Consider the following 22,181-nt stretch of genomic DNA (forward strand, 5'->3'; position numbering starts at 1 on the left):
TAACTTTTCCACCCAGAATTTTACATTGTCATATATCCTCCTCCTTCTCTTATAAGCCTCTGAGGATGTTTCACAAGCAAATGACACTTAAAATTCATTTTATTTCACAATCCAGTATGTATTTATTAAATGAAACTATTTACTTAATAGCCCAGCACACATGTGAGTGTATTTAAAATTCAGTTAAAAGTTGAATGAAATAGTGCTTTCTCTTGAAACACATAATACTCTCATATTTTCTTAATTTTTGGTTTTGCTTTTTTTCACATGGTATCATATGAACATTTTTGTTAACAGTAATATTTCTTGAAAGCATCATTTTAATGGGTACATGATAATATTATTATGTGGCTATACTATAATCTTTTCCTATTGTTGGGCATTGATGTTGTTTCCATTTTTCCCTATTAAATAGAGGCATGCTTGCAATGCCATTTATCCTTGTGTATAGATCAGTATCACCATCTCTCTTAGGTAGATTTCTAGAAGGATGTTGCTTAATCAAAGGCTGTGTGCACTTTCTAGAAGCACTTGATATGTACTGTTGAACTGCCAAACATGTTCATAAGGTGTACGTTAATGTGGCTCAGTCTGATTGGCTCCACCATGTGACTTTAATCAATTTTACATGTAAGGGTAGCATTAGCTTCAGTGCTTTAATGAGAAATTAGCTCTGGGAGTGACTTTTCATAAAAATAAAATATTTTCAGTGAAATGGAAAATAGGATAACTGAAAAACTGAACAAATAATACAGAATATGATACTCTGTCCATTTTTGTAGCTAATTTCAAATGCTATTAGTCATTGGTTAATTGACTAGAAATGTGCATTAAACTCATGGTCCAGGAGGCTGTCCCATAAACCAGTTTCACTGGGCACTTTGTAATTATGAGAAACACAGCAATTGCTGTTTTCTGCATAAGACTTTTATAACAACCTGTTCTGTAGATTGTGGAATTGTTAGCCATATCTCTTGTACCATAATGCCTGCAAAATTGTACTCTGGATAAATATACCATGCATATTGGTCACAGCAATGGAGTAGTACTATTTATGATGTTTAGTTTTATTTTCTGAGCTATTCTGAGTCCCAGAGGTTAAACGCTAATGGGTTTTGTGTTTTAGAGATAAAGACCCATGAAAATTAAGCATCTCACACTGATTGTGCCTAGGTCATAAATCCTTATTACTTAAGTCAATATTAATAGTTTGATAGTTTTCAAGTAAGTTAACTGATCAACTTAGAAAAGCCATTGAACTCCTTGTCTCAGAATTTGTTTATATATAATTTCTACTTGTCAATCAGTTATCTTTTCTAAATTCCCTGAGATCTAGAGATACCATTCTGAGATCTAGAGGAAAAAGAGCATTCCTGGTTTCCAGAAAACTTTGGAAATAGTGATTGGGTTCATGTGAACTACAGAGCAAAATTCTTCGTATCTAGTTATACTAGGAATCCAGTCATGTCTTCCATCTTTTTAGTGATATGTGGAGCCTCGCTTTTAATTTAGAACATCGTATTTAAGACAGACATACATGAAGATCAGATTATACTTTAATTGGTCTTTAATGCAGCAGTAGTAATAAAAGTAAACTAATATTGTATTTAGTTTATAATGTGCAAGGCTTTCTGAAATTATTAAAGAAATGATTTCTACTTGCTTTGTAAGGGATTACATGTGGCTAAACCTTTTTAGATCTTTGGAGTATGAATATTAAATTGTCAAAACCCTTCCAATATTTTATTTGGTAAGATTCTTTAAATGATTTCTTTTAAGTGTGAGAAGTTTTACATATACTGTTCTGTGGTCATGAATATTTATATTAACTTGCAAACCTCTTTAGCAGGAAGGTTTAAATTTATTTAAAATGTTTTCTTTTCACATAAATATACTAAATAAAATAATATTGCCTGGAAAAACACAACAAAAGCTAAGCAAATACTGTTGGCTGCGATACCCAGTCATGGCAATTCCTTGGTGTTGTGTGTGGTCTCTGACACCATTGTCCTGTCTTTTTCTTGTCTCTGCTCTCCCATTATGCTATTGGCAAGGAGTTGAGAAGTTAGTCCATTACTTCTCTGACAAAGCGTGGTACAGTACAATTTCAGATTTTTTCCTACCACCTTCCTCATAGTCACTTTCTGTTTTTTTGGTTTTTTTTTTTTTTTCCAATTTGCATGATGCATGTCAGAGCCTGCATGAAAATACAGGCATGTTACAGATGGCTCCATTTCCATCTTCCTTTTAGCCTTTAAAATGTATTTAGTAATAATAATAATAAACTTGTGTGTACCAAGAAAATAATTTTAAGTAATCCCTATATCTGCTATGCAGTAGCATTATTATGCTTTAGAACATTTCCTGCTTTCTACCTTACACACTTAGACATATTTTTCTCAGGATTTGACGTTTCTAGCTGGCATCTTATCATTGGTAATTCTAGAACAAAATGTTTACAGAAACTGCTTGAGTATTTTTTCTTATGCTAATGCTAGAAATTTTTGAAATGATGGGAAAGAGTGAAGGTGAAGTTTTTCTTAGTGATGAATGCTAATTTGCCTTTCCTTTTGTTCAGTATATCTCCTCCAGTAGGTCACTTGGAAACATTTTTCACCCCCAAATAACTGCTGCATAGTGTGGCTTGAATTTGGTGTCTGGGACTTATCTTGTGTAGGATAGATCAGCTGAGAAAGACATAGGATATTATCCAGGAAAGTTAGTACCTGAATGTTGGTATTGAATTTGCCCATTAAGTTTTTAAAATAATCATCCTCCTAAACTGTATATTCTGAAAGTCTGTGAACTCATTGGAATTAATAAAGTTTTAGTGCTGCATTTTAAATTCTCTGTCACTTCAAATTCTGGCTTTACTATTTGCTCAAGTATGTGGATTTCAGTATGTTTCTTAATTTCTTTTAATCTCAGTTTACTCATCTACAAAAATAAGACAGTACTTTCCACTGAGGCTCTTGGGATATTTAGAGATCACATATGTAAGCTTACATGCAAACTATGTTTGACTGTTTATCCTTGGAAGAAGGGAAATGCTGTTCTCTCAGAGCCCAGAATGTAGCATTTCTCAAGTATTTATAATGTGTCAGGCACTATACTAAGCCCTTTAGTATGCATGTTATCATTTATTATTTACAACAATTCAGTGAAGTGTAAATACTGCTATTATCTTCATTTTATAAGTTATAAAATTCCATCCCAGAGTAGTAAGATAATTTACCCAGTAGCTCACCAGTAGTAAGTGAGTCAAAACTCAAACCCAGACCAGTCTGATTCTGAAAGCTAAGTGATTCAGTATTGTATTGTACTAGCTCCTCCATATAGCCATATATAAATTCTCTCTATACTTTGAAGTGCCTTTCATGTCCTAGCTCTGTTTTATCTTCAGGAAGGTACTTGAGGAACCTTGATTTCTGTATCATATCAGATATGCCTGCTATGGATTTAAAACACTTCAATATAACGGACAGTACTGAATTACTTATTTGAAGCCTAGAAAGCTCTTATTCTATAGCAACTAGTTTATTATACTGCTATAGAACTTGCCCCCCCCTTTTTTTCCCCAAAACCCAGTTATAAAAGGGCCATGGCTTGAATTCATCATTCTCACACCTTTTAATAATCATTGGTGACATTTATTGAGCACTTTTGATATGCTAACAGATCCTATGCTACGTGTTTTACATGTATAATCATATTAATTTTTAGGATAAGAAATGGAAAATAGTTGAATGCTTGTTAAGACAGTTTTCCTAACTTATTTCATTCAGAAATGTCGATCTCCAGGTAAAAAATATTTGTAGCTTGGCTAGTAGGTCACGAGAGTTGCTATGTCCTAGTTAAATTATAATTCTTCCTGCATCCCTTCTAAACATTAATCGTTATGCTAACCCCAAACTTATTTAGAGAAAACTTTTTTTTTCTGCTATAAGATTTCTTTTTCATCAGTTTTTTTTTTAACTTGTTTTTATTTGGTTATTAGTGCTGTATCACTAACCTAAGAGGGAAGTATCATTTTGATTATTTATTACCTAAGAAGCAATTTTTGGAATATACCACTTACTAATTTCATTTATTTGTTAATTTATCTAGAAAATATATATTTAATCCTTACTGTGTGCCAAATACTAAGAATACCAACTACAAGAAAAACAAAGCATGGTACATTCCTGTAAGGAGCTCATATTTCTGGTTATCTTTGTAAGCAGCCCAAAATAGACATTTAAGATTATCATTGAAGATCCTACCAATTGCTTGCACAGGTACCCAGTAGTGCCTCTGGCACTCTTGACCTTGATACCTATAACCGTTGTTTCTGAGAATTCTCAGAATGGTGTGCTGATAAGGTTTATGGATCTAACTAAAGTAAGATATGAACTTACTGAGTCTAGAAGCACTTCGCTCGTCAAATCTGGGGATACATTCACATTTTAAAGCTTCAGTAACCAACCATTCTGTAAGTAGCAAGGATGGAGTGCTAATGCTGTACTTATTTGTGACTACAGGGTGTTTCCTAAAGTCTGCCCTACCCCCCAAGTAGGTGCTAGGATTCCTTTTGAGCTCTGAGTCTTTTGGGTTGCTGAGGCTATGAAATGAATGAGCTGGTGGGCAACTTTTTTTGGATACAGATTAGTACCTCATCATCCATCTCCAAAGGAAGAAACCTGTAACTCATCTTGAATTCCTTCCAAACCTTCCAAACCTGCTTACCTGATCACCTTTAAAAAAATCTTCCAATCCTTTCTAGTTTTGCTTTCATGAAGTATATTAAGACCCTTATAATTTATCATCTTAGCTGTTATAGCATGCTCCTTACAATCACCCTTCCTGTATGTTACTCACTAATTCCACTAAAATAACATTGTAAAATACACATTGGATCTTATGATTCCTCTGTTTAAAATTTATCAGTGTCTGCCATCATCTGTTGCATAAAGTCATAACCACTTAGCCTGATATGAGTTTCTTTATGAGCTGGTTCTTGCCTATGTTTTCCCACCAACACTGTGATTTCCAAATTCAGTCTAACAATTTGAAGTTACTAGAACTTAGCATATTCTTTTTTTGCCTTTGTGCTTAGATGTACTGGCTCTCTACCCTGAAGTTTCCTCCCTTCTTATCTACTCGGCAAACTCTTAACTCATCTTAAAACTCAGTTCAGATTATTTGTAACTCTTGTATGCCTTCTATGACCTCTACAATCAGGCATATTTTTCCTTTTTGTTCTCATATGTTGTTATGCTTGAGACATGGTGTCATCATCTGTTTACCCATCTCCCTCACACTAGGTCTTTGGGTTCCACAGGAATAGCATTGTATTCAGCTCCATATTTTTCTATACTTAGAACAATGCATGATATATTGTAGACCTTTAAAAAATGAATGGTCTTTGATGTTCCTTCCTATTAGTCTTATTATCTCTGAGAATATGAGATCTTACTTATTTATTTAGAATATATTCTAAAGGTATCTGACAGCATAGAAGCAGTAATGAATGTGGGCAAGAAGAATTATTAGTATCTTGACTTTATGTTAATACAGTTGAGGCTTTAGAATTTGGGGGAAACTGTGCCTCAAGCAACAAGCTATCAGAATGCATCTTTGTTTTATTTACTAGAGGATAAGAGACAGCGTGTTTCTTAAGTCACCAGCAGGTAACTAATGACAATTCAGTCTTTAGTGGGCAAGCAGTTCTACACAGTCATCCACCTTTAGGAGAAGTCATTTTTTTGGTCCTCACTGTAGTCATTTCTTCATCTTCTTTGAGAAACTTTCTTCTTATGGTAGTGGAATTGATTTCCAAACTAGTTTCCAAATAAATAATAAATTATGACATTTATTTGGGGATAGGGAAATTAGATCACAGCACTAAAATTAATGTTTGCTAAAACTACAAAATCTGCATTATTTATAAAGCACTTAGAAACCATTAATTTATTCACTTTATTTAAGTGATAGGCATCTTTGTATAACTGTTCAACCTAACTCCTCTCAGAAGACTCAAAATTTTATTATTTTTAAAAACCTGATTATTTCCTATTTCTTCAATATTTGATATGGAGCTTTATTGCATTTAATACATGCAGCACATCTTCCTGCTGTACTTCCATTTAGTTCTCTGATAAGCAGTAGTCAGTTGGGTCATCAAAGTACAGTAGTCCCCCCATCTTATCCACGGTTTTGGTTTCTGTAATTTGTGTGGTTTCGGTTACTTGCTGTTGACTGCTATCTGGAAGCAGATGATTGTCCTTCTGACATACCGTCAGAAGATCAATAGTAGTCTTAATGCTATGTCACAACTCCTACATCATTTACCTTTTATCATCTCATATCACAAGAAGGGTGAACACAGTACAATAAGATATTTTGAGAGAGACCACAATTCACATAACTTTTATTACAGTTACGTTATAATTGTTCTCTAATTATTAGTAGTTTTTGTTAATCCCTTATTGTGCCCAATTTATAAATTAAACTTTATCGTAGGTAAGTACGTATAGGGAAAAGCATAGTATATATAGGATTCATTACTCTCTGCAGTTTCAGGCATCCACTTGGAGGTTTTGGAACTTATTCTTGCAGATAAGGAAGGGGACTACTATAATCAGTGCAAATGGATAATTTATCTACAGTTCACAGTACCCCTTTTCTGGATGTTGGTTATCTTAATGATAAATTTATTACTTAATTAGGAAATCATACATTTATATGCTTTGAGCTGATACTTATACCTTTTTTTCTTACTAGCAATAGGCATATTACAATAAAGTCATTTTTAAATTGTTACATTTTCAAATGTCTTAAGTTGCTTTATGATTTTTAACTCAAGATTAGAGTATCTTTTGATATTGTTGAAGGTTTTGAAGAGAGGTAAAAAGGGAAAGTAAATCTCCATTAAGTCAACCATTTGATTGGTGCACCTTTGCCTTCTTTGGTTGCCTTTTCCCCTTTTGGTAGATTCTTGGTTTGCTTAATATGGTCCTGCTCTATATTTTTACTAATCTTTCTAAAATGTATGATGATTGGCACTTTTTTTTTCTAGGGAATCCCAACTAATTGTCATTACCTGGTGATTTTAGTACCTTCCTTCTCGAAGGACAGTTGATTCATTTCTGTGGTGATTTATTGTGAAAATGCCCACTGGACTTTAAAGTTTAGGACATTTAGCTTGAAGCAGAAACTGAGCTTGCTTATTAGTTTTAATATCCTAAAATAAGAGTTTATGTAATATTCTATATGAATTTTGAATAGTCATTATCTTGATTTTACTGATTTTTAAAATAGCCAGTTGGCCCTATATCATCCTGGCCAGCCATCCTTCTACAAGTCATTAAACTTTGCTCACAGTCATCTTAACCCTGCCATAATGTGCCTGACTCTTGGCGCCAGCAGCCGTCATCTAGTACTGGCCAAGGAGATGAAAAAGTGACAAAACATGAATGATGTAGTATAAATAGATTTGCCCCTTTGGTTGGAGAAATTAGAGATACTATGTAGATTTTTTTGTGCATTAGTGTAGCAAAAAAAAATTATTAATTAAAGCTGACCCTTTAAAGTCTGTGTTTCAGAGCCCTTTGTCAAACATTTTTATATTTGCGATCCACATTATTTAGTAGGAAATGATGTGTATTGTGTTTATACATTGATAACAACTTCCCTTATAATAGGATATAACCTGTAGGCTCTGCCTCATATACTCTATCTGGGCCATTGAAAGATAACTTTAAGTTTCATATTTCTTTACTGACCGCCCAAGAGTAATAGAAGTTGCATGTTTCTCCTGATTTATGTAGAATATAATCTCACAGTGAGCTCCAGAGAAGTGTGTGTGAGGCATATTGGCCTAAAGAATTCTGTTACTGTAGGCTTCTCAGCTTTAGTTCAAGTTACAGGTAATTTCACATTCGTTTTACTCTCAGTTGTTATTCAAAAGGGTATTGTTTTAAATCTTAAATGAATGTTCATTCTGGACAGGGTAACTGTTTTCCATTTACCAAAACCTTACTTGATCCCTCATATGTCAGTGAGACAGAACAAATAAGCTGTGAAGACATTTTATTCTGAAACTTTTCAACGAGAATGTTAAAGGTAGCTTAGTATTAGCTAAGTGTATTGACCCGTTTTTGTTAGAGTAATTAGAATTTCACATCAACAGAGAATATGATCAATCTAAACATTGTTTATCTGCTTATATTTTTAATTCTTGATAGAAGTACAGCACCTTGACACTTTTAAATTAATACTTCTCTAGCCAAGTGTGATAAATTAAAGTGTTAAACAGCTTTCCTTTAAAAAATAAAAAGTCTTTAAAATGGGTAATATTCTGAATGGTCACAGGTTTTATTTGTGCTTTTTGAAGATTAAAGCAAAGTGCTATAGAAATCATTCTGTCAAGCTATATTACATACAAAGTTTTAAATACTTAATGAATCAAGGCAGGAAATCTTTTTTTTTGTACAATAAATAAGTACTTTAAGATTTTTCTTTTCCCCTGTTTGATTTCAAATCTTGTTTAGTGTTTACTGCCTGTATCATTTTTTGTTTGCATTATCACTCTTTTATGTGTCTCATTAATTCACTTGAATATTACAGTTTATTTTTCTATTAAAAAACCCCACATACTTCTCATATTAATACATAAGTGTCAACACAGCCTAATTGGAACTTACATAAATTCTGAGTGGCATTTGTAAAATGAATTGTTGCTTAATGTTGTTTTTAATTTTAATAGCCTCAAGTACTACAGCCTTCCAGCAGCCTTCCCAGACCCACAGACCACGCCCAGGGAAAACTAATAAAGCCGCAGCATATCGAGGCCCACAGTGAGTGCACCGTCCAGGGCATACAGCAGAGTGTGGCACATCTGGATGAAAGCTTTACACACGGCTTACAACAAGAAAGCAGCTGTGATCTGGAAGACCGGCCTTTTTCTTCAAGCCCACAATTCGCCGAGGATGGGGCGAAGAGTACATCTTCTGAAGCAAACTTGAACATGACCACGAATGCTCAAGAGCCTTATCATTCGGCAAATAATCAAATTAGTGACATGCAATTTGTACCTACTTCCCTTCAGACACTTCCCCAGTCAAGTACAGTAGACCAGACTAAGAGAGTTGGAAGAAATCAGTCTTCACTGGAGGGCTATACGTCCCAGCCCAAGTCCTTACCGCTTTTTAAGCCATCCATCTCAAATTCTTTGGTACCTCCTCCAGTTTCTGAATCATCTCCAAGTAGAAATCCCATTTATAAAAAGTCGTCAGTAACCACACCATGGAATTCATCAAAACTTCAGCCAACATCTAGTCAAACAAATCTTGCAAGTAATCCAAATCCAAAAGCATCTAAGCTCCGCCCCCCTTCTGGCTCTTTTAGACAAAAACAAATAAGCAGCTCCCAACTAGAGCCTCAAAACTTCCAGGCCAAGACAAGCATCCCAAGGCCTCTAATAAGAAGAAAAGAAATCATGCAGAATCTGAATGGCAATTTGAATTCTGGGGATTGTTTGGCCTCTAATCGATACTCCCGTCTTCCTAAACCAAAGATACATTAAGTGCGTAGCCATCACCTGCCAATTTGTTTTTTTAAAAAACAATCTGTTCTGTAATAGCTTTATGTGCAGTTTGCTACCATGATGGAGGTTCCATTGAAAGCTTGCAAATCTTAAAATTAAAATGTGGAAGCTTCTAATAGTTTGGCTCTTCCATTTTATATCCTGGTTGAAGTACACGGCATTTGAGCATATTTGTCTCAGGTAAACACAAAAGTTTGCTTACCCATTTCAGAGGCCTACTGAAGGCTCTAATTAATGTTATCCATCTCTCTGCACATCAGAAAGTTCATAATATTCCACTTAGCAGGCAAGAAATGTGCTTTGCTCATTTAGTCCTTTTAAGGTCTGTATTAAATGTGGTTCTTAGAGCCTCACCCTTTTTCACTTGTCCCTCCTGTGAATATGGTTACTGTTTTAACTAGAGATATGGTGATAATTGAAGATGGTAGACTATAAGTAAAATTCTGGCCAGTGATTTGTGTATTCAAAAGGTCTATGCAAAAGCTTTGTGATGAATAAAAGAGATCAGGCTTTTAGTGGGAAGTCTATGTAAGTTTTGTTTTTCCTTGCTAGGATCAGCCAGTTAGTCTCAGTATTTATTTATTTACCAAACTCTGCTGGCTAAAAATGTTTCATGTGATATAAAAACCAATTATATGTTGCTTTAGTATCCTGTTTTGCGTGCGCGCGTGCACACACATACACAGACACACAACATTTGTATTTGATTTTGTTACTCCATAGATTTTGGAAAGCTTGGATTATATCTTGAAGCCTATACCTGAAGGTGTATTCATTTTGTAACATGTGTTGTTGGTGCTAGAGTTTTCCTGGTAGTTGTTTCGAATCCTATAGGCTTCTGGATCCATGATAGCTGTTTTAAAGTTCCACAGCTTATATTTTAAATTAAGTCTTTATTTTGATATTTATATTTATTGACTTTCTGCTAATATCTGAAGACTGGAATAATGGACTTGAAATGTTTGCACAAACTTTGGTGAGTTATAAATACCCCACAGAGAAGGATTGAAACTATTTTCTATAGCAAAACAGTTAAAATATTTTGAGAATAATTATAAACTTAAGTACGACTATCTTGAGAAAGCTGAAAAAAATTTTTTTTTTTTTAAGAGTTTTCCAGGTTTCCCTTTTATGTTAGTGTGTTTGAATGGCAGTTTCTTGAGAAGTAGATTTGGGATGAAAAATAGAATTGGAGAGGGACATTGTATTTTATTAAAAGGTATTAAAGGTGATCCTAATGTTCTAGGAAGGTAGCTGGGGAACTGCCAAGGGACCATATGCTCTAACCCAATCATGCTGCCGGCCACTCATCAGATGGTTCAGTAAATTTGCCCTCTGTTCTCCCAAATCATGTCATCTTGAGGCTGTTCACCTGTTGCTGCTTTAATTAGAATTAATGCTTTTCAGACAGATAGCCTTTTGTTGTAATCAGCTGACCAAAAATGTATCATAAGGGATTATGACCAAAAACTTAGTCACTCAAATTCTAAGGATTACATTTTAAAAATGTTCACTGGTGAAATTGCCCTTTTTAAGAAAAACAACAGCAAGTGCTTTAGTGGAAATTTTGAAAGAGCTGTTTACTGTCATTTTGATGCAGTCTTCCCTTACCTCCCAGAGGACCATTCAAGTGAATCTGCCATTCACTGGATATGAAAATCATTCTTGGATTGGTAAGTGGTGAGCAACACAAATCTAGTACCAGAGTCTCATTCAGCAGCACTTTTGTCAGAGAAACACTAAAGTTCAGAAAGATTTTCACATAGTCCAGATATTGTTAGTGTAAAGTACTCAGACATATCAGCAAAGCTCTTCTTTGTTCCTAGAGACAGGAAGTGATGGCTGGCAGCTGTAAGTGGGTACATGTGGTGTATCATCTTGAAGGAGAAAGATAACTGATCTCATATATTGCAAATGGGATGTTATCACACTATATTTTCCTAAAGTAAACATTGATGAATTGGTTTTTGGTTTGTTTAGAAGTTGGTGTAGACTCTTGTGAAACATTATTTACAAGTAATCCTTTAAGGGAAAAGTTCAAAACTTTTACTTTATTTTTGACTCCCTAGTCTGAGGGAAATAGCTTTTATATAAAAATGTTGACTCCTGCAATTTGTTTATTCCAGTCTTTTTCCTGCTCTATTTTTTCTTCCTGATGAATTTATAGAAATATTAACCCATCAGTTTATCAACTTCTCTGTGCTTTTGTTGAGCCACAGTCTTGGCTCAGCAATGTAATAATGAAGCATAATATATTTAAGAGAAAAAAATCTAGGATGCTTGTACAAAACAAGTTTTGCCTGCAGTTTGCTTTTAAAAACTGCATGAATATTTCTTTTAAAACTGCTCCATGGCAATGAAGTCAGAAATGAGGTGAGGATGTAACTCACCTGAATAATCAGGGATCACTCTCAGATTTGGCTTGATCTCTGTTTAGTGCTTCTCTAAGTCAACTCTGTGCCAAATCCTCCTCTATGTAAAACTCAGATCGCTTTTTTTCTGAGTTCTTGTGATTTCGGTGAAGATGGCTGCATATATGAATTATAAATCCTGAAGAAAAAGTTTTGTGGGGGTTGGTTAAGTTTCACATTCGTGAGTGAGAAAAGTAATAGAGCATGTAGAATTAGACATTCGGCTGTTGATGGGATGGACGTATATCAGATTCTTTAGAGAAAGCTTGGCCTAAGGAGTTAATCAGTACAGGTGCAGATGATTTTAAGGCATTAAACAAAGGATTATATAGTTATATCACTTAGAATGTTTCTAATAACTGAGACCCTCTAGCATTTTTCTTTTGGAGTCTCATTTTAATTTGTGCAATATTTTCAGGCATATAGACTACTGTTCATTGTATTTATATAGATGTTAGGGAACTTAGTAAGTATTTTAACAAGTAAAAATCTGAATAATGAGAGAAGGTATCAGACTTGCACTTTAAATAAGCTTAATTGCTTGGAGTTGTGCCTGAAATATCAAAATGCCTCTTGGGCGTGGCTTTCTTTGTTCAAATGAATTTCTCTGTAATTGTTGCTGTTTGAAGTACAGCCTTTCACAGAATTATATCCTCAGCATGTCACTTTACTCATTAAAGCACTAAGTTCTTTGAATGTTTCATGGTACCCTTAAGTATTTTACTCAGTGTGTCAAAGAGAACATGATTCCCCCCACCATAGCTGTCACTTCTGGTCTTCCTGTAGCATAGATGGTTGTTACAGACACAGAAGTGCACTTTTCAGTTTCTGAGCAGAGTTGTCATGATGGTTTCCTGGTCTCTGGGGCACTGACGATGTAATTTGGAGTCACCAGCTAGGCTTGCAATGAAGTTCAGTAAGACTGCAGCATAGTTTCCGTTTACTCTTCCTGTTACACAGTAGTTTTCATGTTTATGCATTAGTTTGGGTGGTTATGTTTGCATGCCTATGTGCACATTTGAAAATTAATTAAGCTGTAATACAAATCCCTGATGTTTTTCCTTGAGGATGATGGCCTTGCTATTTTTCTTCATTCTGATGCTTGAATTATATTTTCTAATTTTCTTTCCACACTTCCCTTCAGTTTTTCTGCTGCAGCAATTTGAAAGAATACACTTGGATAAATGATGATGATTGTGGGTGCCAATCTACAACTATGCTATTAATTAAAGTTACATATCATATATTATAACTGCGTTGGGGAAAAGCTACCCACTTTCTCCTCGTTAGAGCGTCACCATAACAAAATAATACTGACCCTACAAATTTGAAGTCTCTAAGTCATTACTAACTAAAAACAAAAACACCACAGTTTTTAATATCTGCAGTATTGTTTTCCCCATTGATTTTAAAAACCAGAGTAAATACTGTATATTAGAATTTGCTTGTAAAATGAGTTATAAAAATTGGATGTAAAGTCTCTTTCCTGAAAATGTTGGCATAGTAAATAAAAATAAAGTTCATAATTATGAAAGTTTTCTTGTCCTCAACACTGCCTTCCATAGTGTACTTTTTCTCGGATATTTTTTTCCACAAAGATCCAATATGCTCTTTGTTTGGTTGATTTTCAAACTGTGTCATTTTACACACTCCCCTTCTACACATATCACACTCCAAACCCTGATTGAGTAGGAGGTGAACAGTGGTTTAGTGTTTCCACAGACTCTGTAAGTGATCTAATATATCAGTTTCCATTTTAATCAAATGCCTGCTTTATCTCAGAAAAATAATTGGGAAAATGGATAATTTTTACTTAAAAAGATATTAGCACCTTGAGTGAGAATGCTGCATTTAAGAGGAAGACATTGTAATTTTACTTTTATTTTTATAAACATTTATAAAAAGGTTTGATGCAACAAGAGTGCTTAGTGAAATTTTACGCAGTTTTTAGGAACAAAAGGAACAGGGCATTTATAATTTATTTTCCAATTTAACTATATGTAGTAATCATTATATAATGAGATAAAAAGTTGATACAGTGGTATTATTAATTCAAAATGGTTTTATAAATGCTGGAAAAAGAATGAAGGAAATTTCATTACTAATAAATTTAATAATGGCATTTACCACCTCTTAAGATATCTGTATCAGTTTTAAGGCCCTCTGAGTTACTAGCAAGTACTTTCTTAGATTAACTCCAAATTTTTCTCTTTTAGGCTGTTATCAAATATAGTAATTTCATTTGTTTCTCATGTTCATTACACATTTTCCATTCTGAAAATCTTTTTTTTTTCCCCCACAGAAAAACAAGTAGAAGTTGAATCTGACTTATCCTTCTATTAATGGGGTTTAAGTAATTTATGGATGTCGGTCCCTGTGCTAGCTCCTGGGTGTACTGAGGTCAAGACCACACGGTCCCAGCCTTGTGGAGCTTGAGGAGCTGCAGGGGGTTTACATCATGCCATCCTATTCAGGAAGGCCCTATTCATCATTTGTTTAGAATGTAACAGGAAAACTCCTTTCCCCCTCATTTCGTTTCATTCTGGGCTTTAACTGCCTTTTACTATTTGCATCTTTGCTTCTGTATTAATTATTGGTTACATGCCTCCATTTCCCTTTGATAATCTGATTTGACTCAGGAACTCCTTTAGCCATATCAGATATTCTTAAGTTCTCTGCCCTTTCTTCTTATGTCATCAGTCAGGATCAAATTTTAAAGCTTCTCAACTTTCTTTTTTTTTTAATTCTTTTTTTTTTTAATATTTAAAAAATTTTTTTTTAAAGATTTTATTTACTTATTTGACAGAGATTACAAGTAGGCAGAGAGGCAGGCAGTGAGAGAGGAGGAAGCAGGCTCCCTGCTGAGCAGAGAGCCCGATGTGGGGCTCCATCCCAGGACTCTGAGATCATGACCTGAGCCGAAGGCAGAGGCTTTAACCCACTGAGCCACCCAGGTGACCCACTTCTCAACTTTCTTAAACCACCTTCCCTTTTAGGCCTTGGCCAATAGGATCTCACGTTCTGAAGTCTCTCTTTAATCAGTTCACACAGTTCACGTCCAGGCTTCATTTTCCTTCTGTCCCATTCTCATATACATATAAAATCTAGTATGGCCCAGTTGATACTTTTTGGTTACCTGCCATCTTTTGCTATGTGATCTGTGACGAGAAATATAGGTCATCTGGAAGAGCCTTTTCTTCATTCACGAATTCCTCCCCCCAAATCCTCAAATTAGCATCCATGTTTTAAAAAAAAAAGAAAAAGATAATGAAACAGTTCCTCACAGGCCTTTCTCTGATTTCCCAGCTATAGAAACGGTATTGCTGTTTTCTGGATTTGGGAACATGACCTGTTACCTGATCTAATCCACACATAAACTTACTCAGGCATTCATTTTGAGTATGCATAATGCTGCTTTGGTAACAGTTTAGGTGATTATAGTTTTCTGCAAAAGTGCATATCAAATGTTCATCTGTTAAAGTGAAAGTTACCAGCTTTTCTTTGATTCCTCCCAGTAAATATTGTTAAAATGCTGCTTGTGTGCCAGACCCTGGATTTGATCTTGTAGCGGATAAATGAGACTGTTCCTGCCACGGAAGAGATCACATTACAGCAGAAAAGACAGATCCCCAAACGATGGAGGGCTACCTCCAAAACCATTCTCCCTTGACAAATGTGCATTTGTGTTAGAATTTTTTATTAAATTATAGGAAAAAATTAGATCATTATCACATGTTTTAGGTAATGATATATTCAACCAACTTGAGACCTTAAGCACATGATTAATTAAAAGTACTTTTGAGTTCTAAGGAATTTTCATGACAAGTTTTAGGTGAAATGTTACATTTATGTAATGTAACATTAAAAGTAAATTTCATGAACGGCACTGAAAAGAAAAAACAGAATGTTTGTTGGTTCATGGTTTTTCTTAAGTTGTGTCCCAGACTAACGCTGAGATGCAAACACATGTACACCAAGCACCTTGCTACCTCAGTCAGGTTCAAAGAGCCAGGGTTAGAGCTTAGAGGAGATCTTCAGGCATGCATGGGTTTACACCTGACCTGAGCAGCTCATCTCAGGACTCCCTGAGAACCCTAGACCTTGGTCTGATTGCTGTCCTTCTAAAGAGAGCTTGGGCTGAGGGCAGAGGAATGGATCACACTGACCTCCTGCCTGCTCCTCAAGAATTTAAGGGAGAAGCAGAGGAGACCATGGTCTTAGAATAATTTGTGGATATTGCAAAAAGCATAACTTAAGTTGCAGAATGGACCAACCGCAGACAAAAGTGTAATAAAATATGAAAACGTGACCTTTGCTAGTAGAGGGAGGCAAAATAAAATGGCAGGCCACTTATATACCTTTGTATGCTAAGAGCTATTTAAAGGAATGGAAAATGAGAAATTTCTAATAGGGGGGTGATTAAATTACTCACATATGAAAATTCATTACAAAAATAATTATATAGTCTCTTAATGTCTTAATATTTACTCATAGTGTTCACATTGTAACATTTACTCAAAGTATTCACACCATAACTGGGACAAAAGCAAAATAAAGCTGCGAATGCAGTATAGTCCCCATATGTATGTGCTTATAAATACCTAGACAAAAGATAGTGATAGATTTATGGGTGGTTTTATTTTTAAATCTTCATCTTATGTATTTTCTGTTCTTTTAAATTAAGAGACTGTGCTCTTAATAATTAGAAAAGAGGTTTTTTGTTTGTTTTAAATAGCAAGTTCGTTTCTATTGCCTAGGCAGCATTTGTAAAGCACCTGGGCACAAAGGCACTCAAAATTGATCCTCCTTACTGCAAACCCCCACTCCTCCTAACACAGACACTATTTTGAGCCTAGGAAAAAAAAGTTTTATGGACAGGGAGAGTTGGGTCACCTTGCCCTTAGGAATTTTTGACTTTGCTCATGGCTATCACCACAATCCTATAGTCCTCATTTAAGTTTTGAACCTGGAAGTAGACCTACAGCCTTCCCTGAGCCCACCTGACTTGGCCTATGACTTAGTAAAATTAAGGAGGATAGGAGTCCTTGGTACAGCCAGGCTTCTTCCAAGCTCCTGGTGCTGCCTGGTCTACTCTTACTCAACCTTCAGCATTCCATCTTCTTGTCCAACCTTCCCTGGTTCCACTGGGTTAGCGCAGCACATGAAAGTCATCTCCTCAGTGGGAGCCCTCAACGCCCTAGAGGGAACTGGTTCTCTCCACAACTGCTCTGGTACTGACACTAATGCCTCTCTGTCTGGTTACGGATACATTGTTACATGAGTAGACAACTGGAAGGTCAGGATAGGGCCTGCAGAAAGTGACCATGAATTTGAAAACCCCCAACCAATTGAGCTGAAGTTGGGAAAGGGTGAGGGATGGAGTGGGGCATTTTTTTTTTTTTTCCAGAAAGTTTTTTTTTTTTTTTTTTTTGCAGCTTTATAAACATATATTTTTATCCCCAGGGGTACAGGTCTGCGAATCGCCAGGTTTACACACTTCACAACACTCACCATAGCACATACCCTCCCCAATATCCATAACCCCACCCCCTCTCCTAACCCCCTCCCCCCATCAACCCTCAGTTTGTTTTGTGAGATTAAGAGTCACTTATGGTTTGTCTCCCTCCCAATCCCATCTTGTTTCATTTACTCTTCTCCTACCCCCTCGACCCCCCATGTTGCATCTCCTCTCCCTCATATCAGGGAGATCATATGATAGTTGTCTTTCTCCGATTGACTTATTTCGCTAAGCATGATACCCTCTAGTTCCATCCACGTCGTCGCAAATGGCAAGATTTCATTTCTTTTGATGGCTGCATAGTATTCCATTGTGTATATATACCACCTCTTCTTTATCCATTCGTCTGTTGATGGACATCTAGGTTCTTTCCATAGTTTGGCTATTGTAGACATTGCTGCTATAAACATTCGGGTGCACGTGCCCCTTCGGATCACTACGTTTGTATCTTTAGGGTAAATACCCAGCAGTGCAATTGCAGGGTCATAGGGTAGTTCTATTTTCAACATTTTGAGGAACCTCCATGCTGTTTTCCAGAGTGGTTGCACCAGCTTGCATTCCCACCAACAGTGTAGGAGGGTTCCCCTTTCTCCGCATCCTCGCCAGCATCTGTCATTTCCTGACTTGTTAATTTTAGCCATTCTGACTGGTGTGAGGTGATATCTCATGGTGGTTTTGATTTGTATTTCCCTGATGCCGAGTGATATGGAGCACTTTTTCATGTGTCTGTTGGCCATCTGGATGTCTTCTTTGCAGAAATGTCTGTTCATGTCCTCTGCCCATTTCTTGATTGGATTATTTGTTCTTTGGGTGTTGAGTTTGCTAAGTTCTTTATAGATTTTGGACACTAGCCCTTTATCTGATATGTCATTTGCAAATATCTTCTCCCATTCTGTCACTTGTCTTTCGGTTTTTTTAACTGTTTCCTTTGCTGTGCAAAAGCTTTTGATCTTGATAAAATCCCCAAAGTTCATTTTTGCCCTTGCTTCCCTTGCCTTTGGTGATGTTCCTAGGAAGATGTTGCTGCGGCTGAGGTCGAAGAGGTTGCTGCCTGTGTTCTCCTCAAGGATTTTGATGGATTCCTTTCTCACATTGAGATCCTTCGTCCATTTTGAGTCTATTTTCGTGTGTGGTGTAAGGAAATGATCCAATTTCATTTTTCTGCATGTGGCTGTCCAATTTTCCCAACACCATTTATTGAAGAGGCTGTCTTTGTTCCATTGGACATTCTTTCCTGCTTTGTCGAAGATGAGTTGACCATAGAGTTGAGGGTCCATTTCTGGGCTCTCTATTCTGTTCCATTGATCTATGTGTCTGTTTTTGTGCCAGTACCATGCTGTCTTGATGATGACAGCTTTGTAATAGAGCTTGAAGTCCGGAATTGTGATGCCACCAACTTTGGCTTTCTTTTTCAATATTCCTTTGGCTATTCGAGGTCTTTTCTGGTTCCATATAAATTTTAGGATTATTTGTTCCATTTCTTTGAAAAAAATGGATGGTACTTTGATAGGAATTGCATTAAATGTGTAGATTGCTTTAGGTAGCATAGACATTTTCACAATATTTATTCTTCCAATCCAGGAGCATGGAACATTTTTCCATTTCTTTGTGTCTTCCTCAATTTCTTTCATGAGTACTTTATAGTTTTCTGTGTATAGATTCTTAGTCTCTTTGGTTAGGTTTATTCCTAGGTATCTTATAGTTTTGGGTGCAATTGTAAATGGGATGGACTCCTTAATTTCTCTTTCTTCTGTCTTGTTGTTGGTGTAGAGAAGTGCAACTGATTTCTGTGCATTGATTTTATATCCTGACACTTTACTGAATTCCTGTACAAGTTCTAGCAGTTTTGGAGTGGAGTCTTTTGGGTTTTCCACATAGAGTATCATATCATCTGCGAAGAGTGATAGTTTGACTTCTTCTTTGCCGATTTGGATGCCTTTAATTTCCTTTTGTTGTCTGATTGCTGAGGCCAGGACTTCGAGTACTATGTTGAATAGCAGTGGTGATAATGGACATCCCTGCCGTGTTCCTGACCTTAGCGGAAAAGCTTTCAGTTTTTCTCCATTGAGAATGATATTTGCGGTGGGTTTTTCATAGATGGCTTTGATAATATTGAGGTATGTGCCGTCTATCCCTACACTTTGAAGAGTTTTGATCAGGAAGGGATGCTGTACTTTGTCAAATGCTTTTTCAGCATCTATGGAGAGTATCATATGGTTCTTGTTCTTTCTTTTATTAATGTGTTGTATCACATTGATTGATTTGCGGATGTTGAACCAGCCTTGCAGCCCTGGAATAAATCCCACTTGGTCGTGGTGAATAATCCTTTTAACGTACTGTTGAATCCTATTGGCTAGTATTTTGGCGAGAATTTTTGCATCTGTGTTCATCAAGGATATTGGTCTGTAGTTCTCTTTTTTGTTGGGATCCTTGTCTGGTTTTGGGATCAAGGTGATGCTGGCCTCATAAAATGAGTTTGGAAGTTTTCCTTCTATTGCTATTTTTTGGAACAGTTTCAGGAGAATAGGAATTAGTTCTTCTTTAAATGTTTGGTAGAATTCCCCCGGGAAGCCGTCTGGCCCTGGGCTTTTGTTTGTTTGGAGATTTTTGATGACTGTTTCAATCTCCTTACTGGTTATGGGTCTGTTCAGGCTTTCTATTTCTTCCTGGTTCAGTTGTGGTAGTTTATATGTCTCTAGGAATGCATCCATTTCTTCCAGATTGTCAAATTTGTTGGCGTAGAGTTGCTCATAGTATGTTCTTATAATTGTCTGTATTTCTTTGGTGTTCGTTGTGATCTCTCCTCTTTCATTCATGATTTTATTTATTTGGGTCCTCTCTCTTTTCTTTTTGATAAGTCTGGCCAGGGGTTTATCAATCTTATTAATTCTTTCAAAGAACCAGCTCCTAGTTTCGTTGATTTGTTCTATTGTTTTTTTGGTTTCTATTTCATTGATTTCTGCTCTGATCTTTATGATTTCTCTTCTCCTGCTGGGTTTAGGGTTTCTTTCTTGTTCTTTCTCCAGCTCCTTTAGGTGTAGGGTTAGGTTGTGTACCTGAGACCTTTCTTGTTTCTTGAGAAAGGCTTGTACCGCTATATTTTCCTCTCAGGACTGCCTTTGTTGTGTCCCACAGATTCTGAACTGTTGTGTTTTCATTATCATTTGTTTCCATAAATTTTTTCAATTCTTCTTTGATTTCCTGGTTGACCCATTCATTCTTTAGAAGGATGCTGTTTAGTCTCCATGTATTTGGGTTCTTTCCAAATTTCCTCTTGTTATTGAGTTCTAGCTTTAGAGCATTGTGGTCTGAAAATATGCAGGGAATGATCCCAATCTTTTGATACCGGTTGAGACTTGATTTAGGACCAAGAATGTGATCTATTCTGGAGAATGTTCCATGTGCACTAGAGAAGAATGTGTATTCTGTTGCTTTGGGATGAAATGTTCTGAATAGATCTGTGATGTCCATCTGGTCCAGTGTGTCATTTAAGGCCTTGATTTCCTTGTTGATCTTTTGCTTGGATGATCTGTCCATTTCAGTGAGGGGAGTGTTAAAATCCCCTACTATGATTGTATTATTGTCGATGTGTTTCTTTGATTTTGTTATTAATTGGTTTATATAGTTGGCTGCTCCCACGTTAGGGGCATAGATATTTAAAATTGTTAGATCTTCTTGTTGGACAGTTCCTTTGAGTATGATATAGTGTCCTTCCTCATCTCTTATTATAATCTTTGGCTTAAAATCTAATTGATCTGATATAAGGATTGCCACTCCTGCTTTCTTCTGATGTCCATTAGCATGGTAAATTCTTTTCCACCCCCTCACTTTAAACCTGGAGGTGTCTTCGGGTTTAAGATGAGTTTCTTGTAGGCAACATATAGATGGGTTTTGTTTTTTTATCCATTCTGATACCCTGTGTCTTTTGATTGGGGCATTTAGCCCATTCACATTCAGGGTAAGTATTGAGAGATATGAATTTAGTGCCATTTTATTGCCTGTAAGGTGACTGTTATTGTATATTGTCTTTGTTTCTTTCTGATCTACTACTTTTAGGGTCTCTCTTTGCTTAGAGGACCCCTTTCAATATTTCCTGTAGAGCTGGCTTGGTGTTTGCAAATTCTTTCAGTTTTTGTTTGTCCTGGAAGCTTTTAATCTCTCCGTCTATTTTCAATGATAGCCTAGCTGGATATAGTATTCTTGGCTGCATGTTTTTCTCATTTAGTACTCTGAATATATCATGCCAGCTCTTTCTGGCCTGCCAGGTCTCTGTGGATAAGTCTGCTGCCAATCTAATATTTTTACCATTGTACGTTACAGACTTCTTTTCCCGGGCTGCTTTCAGGATCTTTTCTTTGTCACTAAGACTTGTAAATTTTACTATCAGGTGACGGGGTGTGGACCTATTCTTATTGATTTTGAGGGGGGTTCTCTGAACCTTCTGGATTTTGATGCTTGTTCCCTTTGCCATATTGGGGAAATTCTCTCCAATAATTCTCTCCAATATACCTTCTGCTCCCCTCTCTGTTTCCTCTTCTTCTGGAATCCCAATTATTCTAATGTTGTTTTGTCTTATGGTGTCACTTATCTCTCGAATTCTCCCCTCATGATCCAGTAGCTGTTTGTCCCTCTTTTGCTCAGCTTCTTTATTCTCTGTCATTTGGTC

The 22,181-nt window shown here is 36.1% G+C and overlaps 1 protein-coding gene across 10 annotated transcripts in view; it reads left to right on the forward strand.

The window, feature by feature from the left end:
- CCSER2 (coiled-coil serine rich protein 2) overlaps window positions 1-13,531 on the forward strand; it is a 202,943-nt gene extending 189,412 nt beyond the window's left edge. For 6 of the 10 annotated variants that reach the window (XM_047701696.1, XM_047701695.1, XM_047701697.1 and 3 more), the window contains one exon: window positions 8,747-13,531. In XM_047701696.1, coding sequence (XP_047557652.1) covers window positions 8,747-9,565 — 819 coding nt within the window. In that variant the 3' untranslated portion in view covers window positions 9,566-13,531. Of the gene's footprint in view, window positions 1-2,054; window positions 2,095-8,746 lie in introns of all 10 variants that reach the window. The other 4 variants (XM_047701698.1, XM_047701700.1, XM_047701701.1 and 1 more) reach the window with 2 other exon arrangements.
- The last annotated feature ends 8,650 nt before the right edge of the window (window positions 13,532-22,181 follow it).

This window comes from Lutra lutra, chromosome 14 (genome assembly GCF_902655055.1).
Source record: "Lutra lutra chromosome 14, mLutLut1.2, whole genome shotgun sequence".
Lineage (NCBI taxonomy): Eukaryota > Metazoa > Chordata > Mammalia > Carnivora > Mustelidae > Lutra > Lutra lutra.